General features: G+C 43.2%; 3 protein-coding genes across 3 annotated transcripts; all 3 read left to right on the top strand.

Annotated features, from left to right (window-relative positions):
* Nucleotides 1-358: 358 nt before the first annotated feature.
* drc3 (dynein regulatory complex subunit 3) lies at nt 359-3,513 on the top strand. The gene is made up of 12 exons (XM_053442695.1): nt 359-546; nt 629-745; nt 829-995; nt 1,093-1,239; nt 1,366-1,485; nt 1,574-1,686; nt 1,784-1,958; nt 2,136-2,267; nt 2,402-2,472; nt 2,568-2,691; nt 3,008-3,139; nt 3,262-3,513. The coding sequence occupies exons 1-12, from the start codon at nt 387-389 to the stop codon at nt 3,367-3,369; spliced, it is 1,566 nt and encodes a 521-aa protein (XP_053298670.1). The 5' UTR covers nt 359-386; the 3' UTR covers nt 3,370-3,513.
* A 605-nt stretch (nt 3,514-4,118) lies between these two features.
* Nucleotides 4,119-8,812, top strand: gid4 (GID complex subunit 4 homolog). The gene is made up of 6 exons (XM_053443067.1): nt 4,119-4,473; nt 5,130-5,189; nt 6,148-6,255; nt 6,348-6,449; nt 6,542-6,672; nt 6,794-8,812. The coding sequence occupies exons 1-6, from the start codon at nt 4,249-4,251 to the stop codon at nt 6,855-6,857; spliced, it is 690 nt and encodes a 229-aa protein (XP_053299042.1). The 5' UTR covers nt 4,119-4,248; the 3' UTR covers nt 6,858-8,812.
* A 327-nt stretch (nt 8,813-9,139) lies between these two features.
* Nucleotides 9,140-14,112, top strand: LOC128458286 (NADPH oxidase organizer 1). The gene is made up of 9 exons (XM_053443066.1): nt 9,140-9,259; nt 9,346-10,725; nt 10,807-10,887; nt 10,979-11,051; nt 11,146-11,317; nt 11,811-11,995; nt 12,088-12,201; nt 12,310-12,427; nt 12,744-14,112. Exons 2-9 carry the CDS (start codon nt 10,660-10,662, stop codon nt 13,492-13,494), a joined length of 1,560 nt encoding a protein of 519 aa, XP_053299041.1. The 5' UTR covers nt 9,140-9,259; nt 9,346-10,659; the 3' UTR covers nt 13,495-14,112.
* Nucleotides 14,113-14,275: the final 163 nt, after the last annotated feature.

Below are 14,275 nucleotides of genomic sequence, written 5' to 3'. Positions count from 1 at the left end.
CACATGTGTTGTTATTCCATATTCATCAGCCAAGCAAGTTGATTTGGAGATTGAAAGTTTATGATAAACCCATTGACTTGACTGTCCTTGAACGCGGCTTGAGGCGAGTCGGTTGCTAAGTGACAATGAGTAAACGGAGACTTCATCAACGGGATAAAACAAAACTTGTTGTTTACATCCGAAGCTGTCACCGGTGGGTTGTTTATTTGATATTGTTTACGAAGTCTCATAACATCACAGTGAGTAGATGATAAGTGAATATTCATTTGTCTGTGAACTACCCCTTGATAGTTGGGTTAGTGATAAAACTGAGCTCCTAAAGAACAAACTGTGATTTATTCGGTTTATTTTAGCCCGAGAGCTAAAGTGACCCGACCAGCAGTAGCATGGGCTGGCAGTGTGGTGCAGCTCAGCCCATCTTGATGGATGAGGAGCTTGTGCAGAAGGCAGTTGATGAGCAAACTCCTCGAGATCAAGCTGGGAGAATTGCCCGGGCGGAGGGAATACACCTCGATGAAGTCCTCGCTATACGTCTGGACTTCAGACGTAAGAAAATACCTTATAGAGACATCAATCAGTGTATGAAAGTGAATTGTGCTTCGGTATGTGAGATGTCCTCTGTTCGCAGACATCCTGAAGATTGACAATTTATGGGACTTCACATCCTTGACCAGGCTTTGTCTAAACAACAACTTGATAGAGAGGATCGAGGGCCTGGACCGTCTGGTGAATCTGACATGGCTCAGTAAGATGAAGCTTTTTTTATTTGCATTGTTTATGTAATGGTTCAAATAGGGATCAACACATCCTTCTGAATGTGTCTTTCAGATCTGTCTTTCAACAGAATAGAAAGAATCGAGGGTCTTGAGTCTCTGCGGAAGCTTGAATATCTGAATTTGTCCAACAACAGAATCTCTGTGATTGAAAACATGGGTGAATTTGAGAATCTCACTCATTTCCTCATCTCAAACAACCTCCTTGAACAACTGGATAATGTAAAGTATTACAGTAGTATTGCAATTAGGATGCTGTGTAACATTTGTGTATGTTCATGTAACATATACCATAATGTAATTCTAATTCATTTTAAAGGTGCTCTCCCTCAGGAAATTCAAGAAACTGTTCAACATCAACCTATCTGGAAATCCTCTCTCAAAGGAGGATGGATACAGTTACTTCATTGCTGCCTTCTTTCCAAACTTGACGTGCCTAGACTTCAGATTACTTAGTGAGGAGAAAGTAAGTCTCAACAAAGATACAGTTGTAATCTACTGTGCTCATATAGGTCTGTTTGGAAAACTGTCATCATAGGTATTTGTAACGTTCCATGTTAATATTGTATTAAAAAAAGATGTGTCTGTGCAGAAAAAGGAAGCATCTATCAAACACTACCTAGCCGTTGAGAAAATGAGACAAGAAGAGCTGCAGAAACAACAAGCCGATGATGCTGAGCAAAGCCAGAAAGCAGAACTCCAATTACACACAGTAACCTAAAGCTCTTGTTTGTGATGCAATCATTGTCCATTGAGCTCTGAATGGACAGTGTGACAGGTCAGTTATTTTTTCCCAACAGGACGCCTTTGTGGAAAACCTCAATGGATCCAATCTGTTTAAGAGCATGTTCAAAGACGATCCAGAAGCGGAGACACTGCGATGTGTGACAGGAGTGGCTCATCTGCTCCAAACATATCCTTTGATTCTGGGCTTTCTCGTCCATGTGGTTGTATTAATGACATGTTCATCTTTGGAAATCAGTCCTTAAATTCCTTGACCCAACGCTTACATTTGAGCATCAAATGGGGGAACTGTGTGAGCAGGTACTTGAAATAGGCTTGGCAGAGCATAAACGAAGAGAGGCAGAGGTAAACTCCTTCCTCAGCGGTCACACAAAGATGGTGACAGACTACCAGAAGAAGGCATCACAGGTTTTGGCCGAATTTCAGCAGCAACACCAAGAGGTTAGCCGGGCCCTTATATAATGTTTCTAAAGGCGCCGTGTAATGCTCAGAACATTTAAATAGATAATAGCTCATTGACTCTGCTTTTAGTAGATAAACATTTCTTATGTTCATGACGCAAGTGAATTTCTCTGGTGTGGAATCTATAAAGTATATTTTTATTTTATAACTTTCTAGAGGATGGTGGAGCTCAGGCAGTTATCAGACCCAGACAAGCTGCAGGTCAAGATCGGTCAATGCAACGATGCAATCAACCAGCTCTCAGACAGCCTAATGTCACTGGAGCTTAAGCTCAATAGCCAGTTACAGGTAAGTGTGTGTGTGAGTTTTTCTTATTTGTGTTTTTGTAAGCTGATTGTTATAATTATTATAGATGCTATAGATTTAGATTAAATACTGCCACCGTACGTTTGCGAGTCAAAAACTCTTTTCTTTCATTTCAGGACATCATCAAAGAGTTTGACATCAACATCTCAGACATGGTGGGCAGTTTCACTGAAACTGTGCAAGGGATATATCCTTTTCATTTGTTTTATGCATCATATCAAAATTGAGTCCCATTGTCAATTATTAAGTCCTGTCTAAATTATGCCTTTAACACAATCATACATTTGCCCAATTTCGAGATCTGGAGGATGCTTATCATCAGAAAGTGCGGGATATTGCTTCGGCAACTCTGGAGAAAGTGGCCTCGGACAGCGTGGGAGAGGACATGTCAGGTGATGTTAGATGGGTAAGTGTGGTCTCTTTTGTACCAAACTGGCTAAATGATTATATTATGGTCACTGTAGATTGCTATAGCCTCGTAGTAAAAGCACTGATTACAGCTTATTACTGTCTGCACACTCTGCCATGTTGACTCTCCAGTGTTATCCCACAGCCGCCACTCTTAAGACCTGTTTTCTCACTTCCTTTGATATATCAGAATAATAATCTAATGTGAACACTGATGACAGAGATTAATTCCAGTTGTACAGATGATGCAAAGACATTGGTCATTTCCAGTGTCAGTGCCCTCACCCTCTTTTACCTGTGTTCTCTCTCTGTAGCTGTTTACAGACAAAAACATGGTGATGGACGCACTGGCCACCGGCCACGATAACCACCTGCTGAAGATCAGTGACAGAGAGGCTCAGTGTGTTACACGTGTCGAGGCCTGGAAAGTGTCCCTGGTTAAAGGGGTAGGGAGCTGGAATTACCTGACAGCGAGCAGCCCAGTCCATATTTTCATAATTGAAAAACCTCTCCTTCGCATCTCACTGTCTTGTTATTGTTTGCCTTTCTTCTTTATGGCTTATTACAGGCTCAAGACAAAGAACGTAAGCGGAACCAAACTTGCCTCTCAGACACCCTCAAGTATATCGACCATTTGCACGAGCAGCTGGAGGAGTTCCAGTGGCAAGATCTTTGAGGCAAACAATCATTTCATTCACATACTTGTGATTGAAATAGAACAGGACATTCCCACAGCCTTCTGAGACAACTGTCATACAACAAATGTTACTATGTTCAAGTAACCAATAACAGAATGATTTCATCTGTTCATTCAGTCTCTTTCCACCTGATATGAGACAATAAAGACATTTTGATGACCAATATGCTGCTTCAGCTCTTTCCTTATTCCCCAGATGAGCAAATACATGTATCTGGGTTTACTGTGGTGAACATAACTCATAAATATTACAAGACAAACATCAAAGAGTGCAGATCAAATTGAAAATATATGGGACGAAATGAAAACCATGTGGTTGAGTGCAGGGATGCAATAGAGGGGATGGGGGGGGGGGGGTATGTTTTTTATTTTGGATAACGCAAAACCTACAAGCTGGATTATCACAAAACCTTTTTTTCATTAATTATATGTCTTGATGTAAAATAATTTGATTGTTGTGAGTAAGAGGGAACAGTTCTTTATATCATAGTACACTGAGCCACAAAGGACACAGATAATTGTAAACCTTGGCAGGATTAAAGTACAGTTTGATGAAAGTGGAACATAATGGAGATAGTTTAAGTTTCCTTTTGTTATTTAACTCAATAGATAATAAAACCATCCACCGCCTGATCCACACTCCATACCAGCAGGTGGCGGTGATGCACCAAATCGTTGTTGGCCCCGCGCACATAACACAAGAAGAAGCAGTAAACCGAGAGAAGAAGAAGTAGAAGAGACTGCAGCGCTCTGCTCCAGAAGAAGAAACCGTCAACCGGAGCGAAGTCTCCCCCCTCACTGCTCGATGTGACGGCTCCGGACCCTCCTCTCTCCCGCTGCGGCTCAGTCGAAGAGTTCATGACGGTTTCGGACAGCGACTCTCTCGCGCTCATCATGCCTGTCCCCGCAGAGTGCTGCAGCTCCAGCGAGCCGGCCCGCTCATCCTCGGCGTCGCTTGTGCCCGCCGCCCCGATCAACACCCACCAGCCGGGGGTGGCCACCTCGCTGCTGTACAGCGGCTCGCAGTTCCGAGGCTACCAGAAGAGCAAAGGCAACTCCTACGACGTCGAGGTCGTCCTGCAGGTGAGTTCCGCCTCGTCGTCATGTCGATGTGATTGTCCTTCTATCAATGAAGTTGACATATGTGTAGCCTTAGTTTCTAAGTGACTAACTTAGCAGACGTTAGCTCCCTTAGCTCGTTTCGATGACCCACATTTCGAGCTAGCTCAGAGCTCTGTGTTTCTGCTGTGGTATTATATTTAGAATTTGGACCAAATGTTGACAATTAACTTTATTGTCAACTACTTTTATAGCACACACATAGAGAGACACACACACACACACAACCCAAACATGTTAGCATTTTGTACAACTACCTTCGCCAACGGGTGAAATGAGTCTTGTCCCTTTCACTCCACCCAGTCTCACACTATTCTGTTTACACTATTTATTATATCTATTCCCTTTTATAGGTTTTTCATATTTCCTTACATATGTAAGGAATGTTTAAGCATGTTTACTTGCTGCTGAAACATTACACGTGTCCCCACTGTGGGATTAAATAAGGATTCTCTTATTTTATAAACAGACATAACTCGTGCACTGATTAATAGTGATTCGTCTGTTCACACCAGTCTACTGACATGTACACGTCCTGCCAAAGAAGGAGGAGAAGAATCTTGTGCATTGGTGATTTCAGGCCAGTTACTGTACGTGTTCCCTGTTTGTCTTTTTTGCAGCATGTGACCGTGGAGGACTCGTATCTGTGTGGCTACCTGAAGATAAAGGGTCTAACTGAGGTGAGATGTGAAATAGGTCAGATGTTACGAGGCTGACCTTTTTTTCTGTCAGAGCACGAGCTCGGACTGGGTTCACTGTTCCAGCGAGTGGAGACCAGTCCCCGCTTGTTTGATGCGTACTGAACTGTGATAAAGATTAAAGGGCGGACAAATATGTGTTTAGACTAGTCTTTTTTTCTTATTTTCTTTTCTTGTGTCGACCAAATCCGCTTTTCATTATGCAACATGTGCAGGAGAGAAGGTCAGCAGGGTTCGGGGGGGACGTTGGCTCAGGCAGAGTGGAGTGAAAGACGAGTGGAATAAATCATAAATTCCTATGGAATAAATCATTTCCAACATTTCGGTTATTTAAAAATTTCCTGCTGCACAAAACACAAGCTGCTGACAGGTTGTTGTTTGTGGTATAAAATTCACTTTGGTCTTAGATATGTTAAAGTTCATTTAATGTTATTCCTCCATCGTAAAAATTCCGTGCATAGTTGGGAACTTATCTGTGTTGCAGCTCTTTGTCAACGATACAGATATCATCATGCTGTAATAAAACTATTACCAAGACCAACGTGGGACTGATAACTGTCTGCAAACACAGGTTATCAGCAGTTCACTGGGCTTGGCTGTGGGATAGACTACAGATATCTACTGCCCTGCCTGTAGTTTGTGAGATAATGTGGAGTATCAAGGGGTTACTCTCTACTTCACCTTATCTTCAATAATGGAGATGTTTAGGATCAGCTTCTTCCTTCAGAACTGTCTTGACAAAGGTCTTTAAATTTCACTCATTAAAAATTTATATTTTACTTATTGAATCCTGCAGAAACCATAAGCTGAAAATCTGGAGTCTTGAATCATCATAGCAGTTCAACAGAGCCTTTCATACTTTCTCTGACTTCTGCACTCATGTATAAATGTTCCACCGCATTTTTCCTTCCGTCTTAACCTTTGTTTCTCTGTGTGACAGGAGTATCCCACCCTCACAACATTTTTTGCTGGAGAAATTATCAGTCAGAAGAGGCCTTTCTTAACCAGGAAGTGGGACGCAGATGAGGATGTGGACAGAAAGCACTGGGTACGCCGTGTTGAGTTAGTATTTGTGATCACCGACTAATACAGCTTCAGAAACTGGCATTTCTCAAACTGTTTGTATATCTTCTTCACTAGGGCAAGTTTCCGCCTTTTTACAAATATGCCAAAAGCTTCAACTCGGACGACTTTGACTATGAAGCGCTGGACAACAGTGATTACGTCTTCATGAGGTGGAAAGTAAGTAGGTGATGTTTCTCTCACGTCTCCCCCTGTCTCTCTCGTGTTGGTGCTAAACTCTGACCTCCGCTCGTCTTGTCCTGCACCGTCAGGAGCAGTTTCTGGTTCCGGACCACACTATCAAAGACATCAGCGGTGCCTCCTTCGCAGGCTTCTACTACATCTGCTTTCAGAAGTCCACAGCTACTATCGAGGGCTACTATTACCACAGGAGCTCTGAATGGTAACTACTTCGCCTCCCTGTGGCCCTGCTGCAGAATGCCAGGCTAAATTCAATGATTGAAAGAGAATTGTTAATATTTCTTATGTTAATATTGCTCTCTTTTTTTATCTTGCGCCTGCAGGTACCAGTCTCTTATCTTAAACCATGTTCAAGAGCACAGCGTGCCCATTTATGAATTTCGGTGACAAGAAGAACTCAGGTGTTCAGCATGAGGTAAAGGACAGTTCACATTGCCCTGTGCTTAAATGGGACAGGAACGACGGAGAGCTAATGATGCCATGAATAGGGGGGGTGACCTGTTTCCTCACAGCAGGGGAAGTGAAGGCTGACAGTCTTCTGATGGAGTCAAAGGAAAGACGGTGCAGCGAGACAGAAGACCTGAAGGCCAAAGACGGTTCTCACAGCTGCTGTAGAACTTGATGTTTGCCCCGTATTTCATTTTTAATTTCTCTCTCTGAACTGTTTTTATTTTCAATTTTGTGCAGCGGTTTTCTGTGTACTCTTCACAGAATCTGTCTCCCTGTAGCTGGACATCCAGACAGTTCCAGTTTTGCTTTCGTGGAGACATTATGAGCATAATATGCCTTTTTTAGTTAAGAGTCACATGAGAGTAAAGGTGTTGGAGGTGGTTTGTAAGCTCTTTTATTTTATTTTATTTTATTTTAGAGATTTTCAACAAAAGCAATGATGAGCAGTGATCTACTTTGTCCTGTGAGACTAAGTCATGGTCCGATGATCAGGGAGGAAATGAACTAGAACTCGAAATGATCACTAATATTTTCCAAGCTGCTGGGATTTTCAAAGATCCTCTATTCAACACTGTCTCCACAAACAGTTAATGGCTACACGTTGAATTTTCGCTATGCAAAAGTCACTAATGGAAGTTTTTTTTAAATTATTTTACGTCTGTGAGCCGGTGGCAGCCAGTTGGTGGAGCCTCTGTTGTCAGGTTGTTCCTCCATTCTTCTTGGCTCAATATCTCAAGAAAACCTCAAGAGAATCCTTTCAAATTTGCAACAAATATTTCGATTTTGGTGGATCAAGGTCTCACAAAACGTGTTTTTGGCTTTTTGAACAGGATATCTCAAGTCTGCCTTTAGGAAATTTCCAATTTTGACCAGTTGGATTTAAAGATGTTTCAGTGGTGACCTCATACGTCTGGAAGAGAAATGTACGTAGACTGAAACTGCACTGGTTGGCGGAGGCATACAACCACAGGGCGGTATCTTTGGTTTTATTTTCAAGAGTGAGATATTTATTTTTTTTAATCAAGAGGAAAAGTGTATATGAAAGTTTAATGGTGGATTCAATAAGGAGGCTTATGGGTATCGTAGCTCAGCTGCTGAGTTGTGTTTTCAGGATTGTGGTCATGTGAGAGATTGAGCAGGGAGATCTAATGTCACACATGCAGTCTGACCAAATCAGTGTCACGTGTATTGTAGTTCATGTGTGGCTGAACTGGTTTGTTTCACTACATTTGTCTGGTTTTGAAAACGTCTCAAAATAGGAGATTCAAGTCGCGCATTTCTACGATGTGCCACCGTTCCACTCACCGGGGAATGTGATGAACAGAAGCACCTCGTGTGGCTCGGGCGCGTTGGAAGACGTGACGGAGATAGAACCTAACCCGCTGCCTTACCATTTTAAAGTTTTGTAGAGTTGCAATACAAGAGCTCGAGGTTATATGGTTGGTGATGTTTTATTTGAAGATATTCAAGTATATTTCTGCGAGAAAAATGAAAGCTTCTGATCAGTAGTCTCCTGAGAAGTGTTGCTGTGGGCCACGTGCTGGAGAGTGCATGTCCTCTGCCTGCCTGTGTGTTGCTCGTAGCCTTTCAGCCGGCCTGCTGGCCCGCAGCATGACACAAGGAGTTGTGGAGTTGTTTGGGGGGGAAACTCTTGACACACTGTTTTTTTTTTTTTTTTAAACCCAAGTAAGTGGACTGACCACTTCAGTCTGAATGACCTCAAAATAATTTGCTTGCTTTTTTAAAATTAATCGACTAAATCAAAAATGTGCAATGTAAAGAAACGTGTTTGTTTGAGAGTGTGTCTGTAAAAGTCAGATGTGTGATAAATCCGCTATGAATGTATTGTATGAGATGGAATAAAGAGAAATATTTATACTGTATTGCTTTTACACTGTTGTACGTCTGATCATTGAGATGGCAGCGGACACTAGATGTCAGTAGTGGACCACAAAAGTAATTTTTTATGTCCGGGAATCAAACCAAACTGTTCTACGTTCAAACCTCTGAACATTTGGCAGCAGCACAGTAAAGTGTGCCTCACCTCATTGTCGCAGAGGTTGTCAACATTCCCTTTTCGGGTTAAATTGATGTGGTGAAAGTTCCTGTAACCCTTAAATACAGGTTTGGGTTTCTTCAGTGAAATGATGAGGGCCTTTGACATGATTTAGTATGTCAATAAATGTGGCTTGTGTTTGGTGTACGTGCAGCACCTCAGGATTCCTGCCTGGAGATGAGGTAACATTTTCTCAAATCAGGAAAGAAGAAGGGAAACAACTTCCTTGTGTGCCTTTAACAATGCTGACTGTCTCCAAGACAAAGACACCCACTGTCTCCAGGTCTGATGCTTTCTACTTTCAATCCGTTCTATCATCTATGCACTTTGGCCTTGATTTAAAATAATATATTCGTTTTATTATTTCAGCATCTGATGCAGCCAATCGAGAACAAGACATTCACAGAATCTCAAAAAAAGGCAAATCAATGAAACAAAGAATCAGAAAGTATTTATTGCCAAGTAGGTTTACACCTACAAGGAATTTGCTCTGGTTATTGATGCATACAATGAACATAGAAACATAATAAATACAACACACATAAAAAAAGCAATCTTATTTACTCCCTTTTTCTAATATTTATACAAAGTAACGTTTATTTAGACATAAACATATCTAAATAAAATATATATAATAGATAAAAGATATAAAGGTGAAATGCAAGATGCAAGACAGTGAACAGTGTCAGATTGCAATATGCAATGTAATGCAGAATAATATAATATAATGTGTTAATTTAACATATCCTTGAGGTGTGGGGGCGGAATAAAAGTCAGAGTCACGTGGGGGTCCCGGGCCTTGTTGATAAGGCCAACTCCAGCCGGGAAGAAGCTGGTCTTGTGGCGGGCGGTTTTGGTCCTGATGGCCCGCAGCCTCCTGCCCGAGGGATGAACTCAAAGAGTTTGTGATTTATTCGCTTCTAGTATTGTACTAAGTATTACAGATTAAACAAAATAAAAAGTAAAGGATGAGCAGACGTCCCCTTTATTTAGTGACTTTTATTCTTTATTACTAAGTAGCCTGTGCCAACTTCAAAAAGGGAAAAATCTTCATCTACGTCTAGTGTTATAGAATGATCCTCTTGTTTTTCTTCATATATTTATTCTTTTTCCATGAACTGCTTTGTCTTTTGTCCTTTCAATTAATCATGTTGTATCATTGGACTGTCTGTCAGAGCTCGAGGGTTTGGTTTTTATTGTACAGAACAAACAAAGCAGAGAAGATGTGTTACAGTTGACGTTATTATCTAAACTCAAGTTGGTTGTATCTTATTTTAGACAGTGAAGCTCATCTCATTTAGTAATCATGTTATAACAAGGGGATTATTCTGATTCTAATTCTTTGTGAGAGGAAACAATAGGTTCATTACTAAAGAATGTTTCCATCAGCAAAGAATGGGACAATGTTCTGCCTCACTCACCTGTGTGAGCCAACAAAGCTTCCTGAGCCACGTCTCTCAGTTTTGGAGCAATCCTGGAGTTTCCTGCGAGTGACGGAGTTAAGAGGTTTTGTTTCTGCCATCTGACTCACACCGGGCAGCCACGCCCGCGCCCCTGTGGAGAATATAAACCCGCCATCACTGCCTCGGTCTCACACCAGGTCGAGGCTAAGAGGCTACACCTGCAGCTCAGAGTCAAAACAGGGATCATCTTCACCCTGTGTCCTGGTTCTGTCGTCGCACCATGGAGGCTCAGCGGTATCCTATGAGTGTGCGTTTCACCGGAGTGTTGCACAAGGAGAAGAGCAAAGTAAGCGCACAAGGAGTCATCCATCGTTTGTGTTACCATCCAGAACATCAGTGTGATAAATCTGCATTCTCCTGTTTCCAGATGTACATCACCTCCGTGCTGTGGTCGGACCAGAGTGACATCGTTGTTTACAGAACTTTTCGGGAGTTCAAGAAATTCCACGTGGGTATTAAACGCGCGGAAAAATCAAAATCGTGCGTAAAAGTGGCTTCTTCTTTTTTCCAACCCGCTGTTTCTTTTCCTCAACTTACAGAAAAAAATGAAGGCGGCATTCCCAGCAGCAAGCCAATTGAAAAAGTCTGACAGAATCATCCCAAAGTTCCGAGGTGAGCGTGCGTAATTCCCAGCTGCGGTTTGGTTTCTTCATGCGCCATCGAGGCTGTTGCGCATTGTGACTCCGTGTGTCCTGCTTCCTTTTAGACAAGAAGACGAAGCGGATCGGTCCCAAGAAATCCCTCTTGCGCCTCAAATCCTTGCAAAAATACTGCAACGAGCTTCTGAGCTGCGACCCGCGGGTCACTCAGTCTGGAGACCTCATCCAGTTCTTCCAGCCCAAGGACCAGGACCTGCAGCCGGACTTCCCTAAGAACAGGTACGCTAAACTAGTGGGATATATTTTTAAAGTTTAGTGCAGGAGGAGATTTTTTAGCTCTCTGGGCTTCCTTTTCAACAAACTCAGGGTGTCACCCAGATTCCAACTCGTGTATCATTTCTAAACAATGGCAGATTTGTCTTAAATAGTACCGTATTGTTGATGCTAAGGGTGTGAAAGTGTTGAACAATGCACAAAAAATAACAAGCTGTCACAAACAGACTTGAAAATTAATTTGCAGATTACTCCTGCAAACATGGGCGGCTGGAAATAAAAGCAGCAAACTACACCACAGGCCAAGCAAACAGCCCATTTCCTGGTTAGCACAGTCACTGCACTAGTTTTATTGAAGAGTCGACCAGGATCTATCCACCTTTCAAACTGCACAGAAAAATAACGTGGCCAGAAGAATAAAATCCGACCCGTGCATAACCTCTCTTCGTTTTACTGACGCGTGTTTACCTGCACACTAACCGGCGGCTCTTCTCCTCAGCATCATCATCATGCCCTCGGAAGATGAACTCAACGGCGACACAGGCCACGGCGGCCACGTGACCCAGCCGTTTGTCACGGAGACGTACAGATGTGTGGCCGCGTACGAGACCAAAGACACCAAGAACAAGCCTTTCAAAGTGGCCTTGGATGAAAAAGTGGACGTACTGATAAAGGATAAAGCAGGTGAGCAGAGAAACTTCAGTCCGTTGATGATTAAGAGTAACGGGCCCAGGCGCTCGCTGGCATCAGTATAATGTGCCATTCTGGTGGTTCAGGCTGGTGGCTCGTGGAGAACGAGGACAAACACATGGCCTGGTTCCCTGCCCCCTATCTGGAGAAGCTGGAAGATGATTACGATGAAGATGAAACCGATGGGACTCCTGAAAGAGGTACATGCATAGAAACAGGTTCTGTTGTGCTCTTTCTCAAGACACCATCAACACCTCGGCGTTCATGTCTGTCAACAGGACACTAAAGTTCTTTTGTATCACTCTCAGGAACGCTGTGCACTGCGATCAAGAGCTACAAGGCCACCAAAGACGATGAGCTGACTGTGCACATCGGTGCAATGGTGGAGGTCCTGCAGAAGTCTGACAACGGCTGGTGGCTCATCAGGTGTTTATTAAATCAGGCCTTTTTTTATAAGAGATGGATTCAGTTAAGTCTTTACTGGGGATGGTGGGACAGTGACTTCTTCTCAAAATGGTAGAAAGGTCAGATGGTTGAAGATGAATAGATTTAATTCAGGAAAAGAAAGACACTGAATTGAACGGCAGCATAATCTTAAATGAGTTAAAGGAGATGGGATAATGTGCATCAAACTCTGAGCTCATGTTTTCCTCCTGAAGTCCTTTAGCCTGTAAACACGAGTATCTCGATTTTATAAAGTCAAGATTTTAAATCCTGCCCGTCTCTTTCTTTCCTTTAACAGATACAATGGTAAAGCAGGTTACATCCCCTCCATGTACCTGCAGCCCTACAGCCACCCTCAGGTCCGCATGGCAGCCAACCATCAAAGCCGTCGCTCCTCCTCTGAGCTACCGGCCTCCTCCTCCTCCTTGATGCTGGAACAGTCCCACCAGCTCAGCCTCTCTTCAGGAAACCTTCTGCAGCTTCCACCCACCAGGTCCTCAACCCCCCGTCTGCTCACACCAGACACGATGCAGAGGTCTCGCTCTCTCGACATCCTGTCTGAGCCACCTCGTGCTCCTCCGAGAACCTCTGCCACCAAGGTCGCAACAGCAACCGCCCCTGCAAAACACGTTCCTCCGCCAACCATAATGGTGCAAATGGCCGGAGGGGAGGAGGAGCGTGGCCGGAGCCTGAGAGCAGAGAGCGATGCAAGCTTTGGGAGCAGCAGCAGCGAATTCAGCTGCAGCGACGACCTCAGTTCCTCCTCAGCCAGCTCGACCTTTGACCTGAGCCAGAGCGCCACTGGTGACTGGCTGCGCCACAGCCGTACGCCTCCACCCGTGAAGAGCAGCGGCCTCAGCCCAACCCACGGCACCGAGGGGAAAATGCTCCCCAGCGTCTCTGATCCCAACATTTACAAGGGGAGCTCCACGCCGAAGGTGCCGCCCAGGCCGCGGCCTCGTGAGATCCTCACCCGCTGCACCACCATCACCCGCAAGAACGCCGGCCAAGGCCTGCCACCCACACAAACTGAGATACTGAGCCAGTGACCTTTTACTATCAAGGAACCTCACCTGTTCTATAGATGCTGATGAGTTTTGTTTAATTTTATTCTCATACACGTTGACATTCTGCTGCCTTTATCAATACAAGGACTGTGTCCAGAAAACTAACTGGAATTAAGAGTCACTGCATCATATAGTGTGAGAGGATTGTGGGAATATATAGCGGGAATTAAGTTTGTCTCTTTAAAACTGCATAAAAACACTTCTCTTCGAGTCTCTATTCAGTTATGTTTTCAACTTCGATAAAGTCTGCTAAATTTTACCAGCTCACTTGAATAAATAGTTTGATTAATCAGGTTACGGTAGACATTCTTAGCCCACAGCTTCACTTTCCGCTCTAAAACGTTTATTTTCCATACTGGAAACCCGTGTTGTGCCTTATATGCATGTTCACTGTGTTGAGTGCAAGAGTGTGATTGGTTTGTTATTTTACCTGCAAAAAAATCAGGCTATTGTTGAAGTAAAACTAAACCTCACTTGAAGAATGGGACGTGTGCAAATACTTAACACTGACTTTAAACCCCAGATTAAACCATGTAGAATAGCTGAGTGTGTTCACGTGTTACTGTGGAGCTGGGAACAAATAAAAACACTTGTATCATGCGTCTTGTGTGAAATCAGCTCATTGACTTTGTCCTCCCGTGTTTGGACTGAGAATACTAAAGCTGTGCACCCCCACCTTTTCTAAAACACAAGGAAACCAAAGGGTTAAAAACCTGCAGTTTTCTTTACGAAGTCCTGTTTTGACAAAATATTACAAATTTTA

This window comes from Pleuronectes platessa, chromosome 16, assembly GCF_947347685.1.
Source record: "Pleuronectes platessa chromosome 16, fPlePla1.1, whole genome shotgun sequence".
Lineage (NCBI taxonomy): Eukaryota > Metazoa > Chordata > Actinopteri > Pleuronectiformes > Pleuronectidae > Pleuronectes > Pleuronectes platessa.
Note: the sequence above shows the minus strand (reverse complement) of the source record. Positions and strands in the feature narration are given on the sequence as shown.

What these genes read in the sequence shown, in the direction of transcription:
- drc3 (XM_053442695.1), top strand. Translation starts at nt 387, where the DNA reads ATGGGCTGGCAGTGTGGTGCAGCTCAGCCCATCTTGATGGATGAGGAG. An exon ending in ACTGAAACTGTGCAAGGGAT is followed by an intron (nt 2,473 to 2,567) that starts ATATCCTTTTCA and finishes ACACAATCATAC; the next exon opens with ATTTGCCCAATTTCGAGATC. An exon ending in TGTCAGGTGATGTTAGATGG is followed by an intron (nt 2,692 to 3,007) that starts GTAAGTGTGGTC and finishes CTCTCTCTGTAG; the next exon opens with CTGTTTACAGACAAAAACAT.
- gid4 (XM_053443067.1), top strand. Translation starts at nt 4,249, where the DNA reads ATGACGGTTTCGGACAGCGACTCTCTCGCGCTCATCATGCCTGTCCCC. An exon ending in ACGTCTTCATGAGGTGGAAA is followed by an intron (nt 6,450 to 6,541) that starts GTAAGTAGGTGA and finishes CTGCACCGTCAG; the next exon opens with GAGCAGTTTCTGGTTCCGGA. An exon ending in TACCACAGGAGCTCTGAATG is followed by an intron (nt 6,673 to 6,793) that starts GTAACTACTTCG and finishes TTGCGCCTGCAG; the next exon opens with GTACCAGTCTCTTATCTTAA.
- LOC128458286 (XM_053443066.1), top strand. Translation starts at nt 10,660, where the DNA reads ATGGAGGCTCAGCGGTATCCTATGAGTGTGCGTTTCACCGGAGTGTTG. An exon ending in CCGGACTTCCCTAAGAACAG is followed by an intron (nt 11,318 to 11,810) that starts GTACGCTAAACT and finishes TCTTCTCCTCAG; the next exon opens with CATCATCATCATGCCCTCGG. An exon ending in CGATGGGACTCCTGAAAGAG is followed by an intron (nt 12,202 to 12,309) that starts GTACATGCATAG and finishes TATCACTCTCAG; the next exon opens with GAACGCTGTGCACTGCGATC.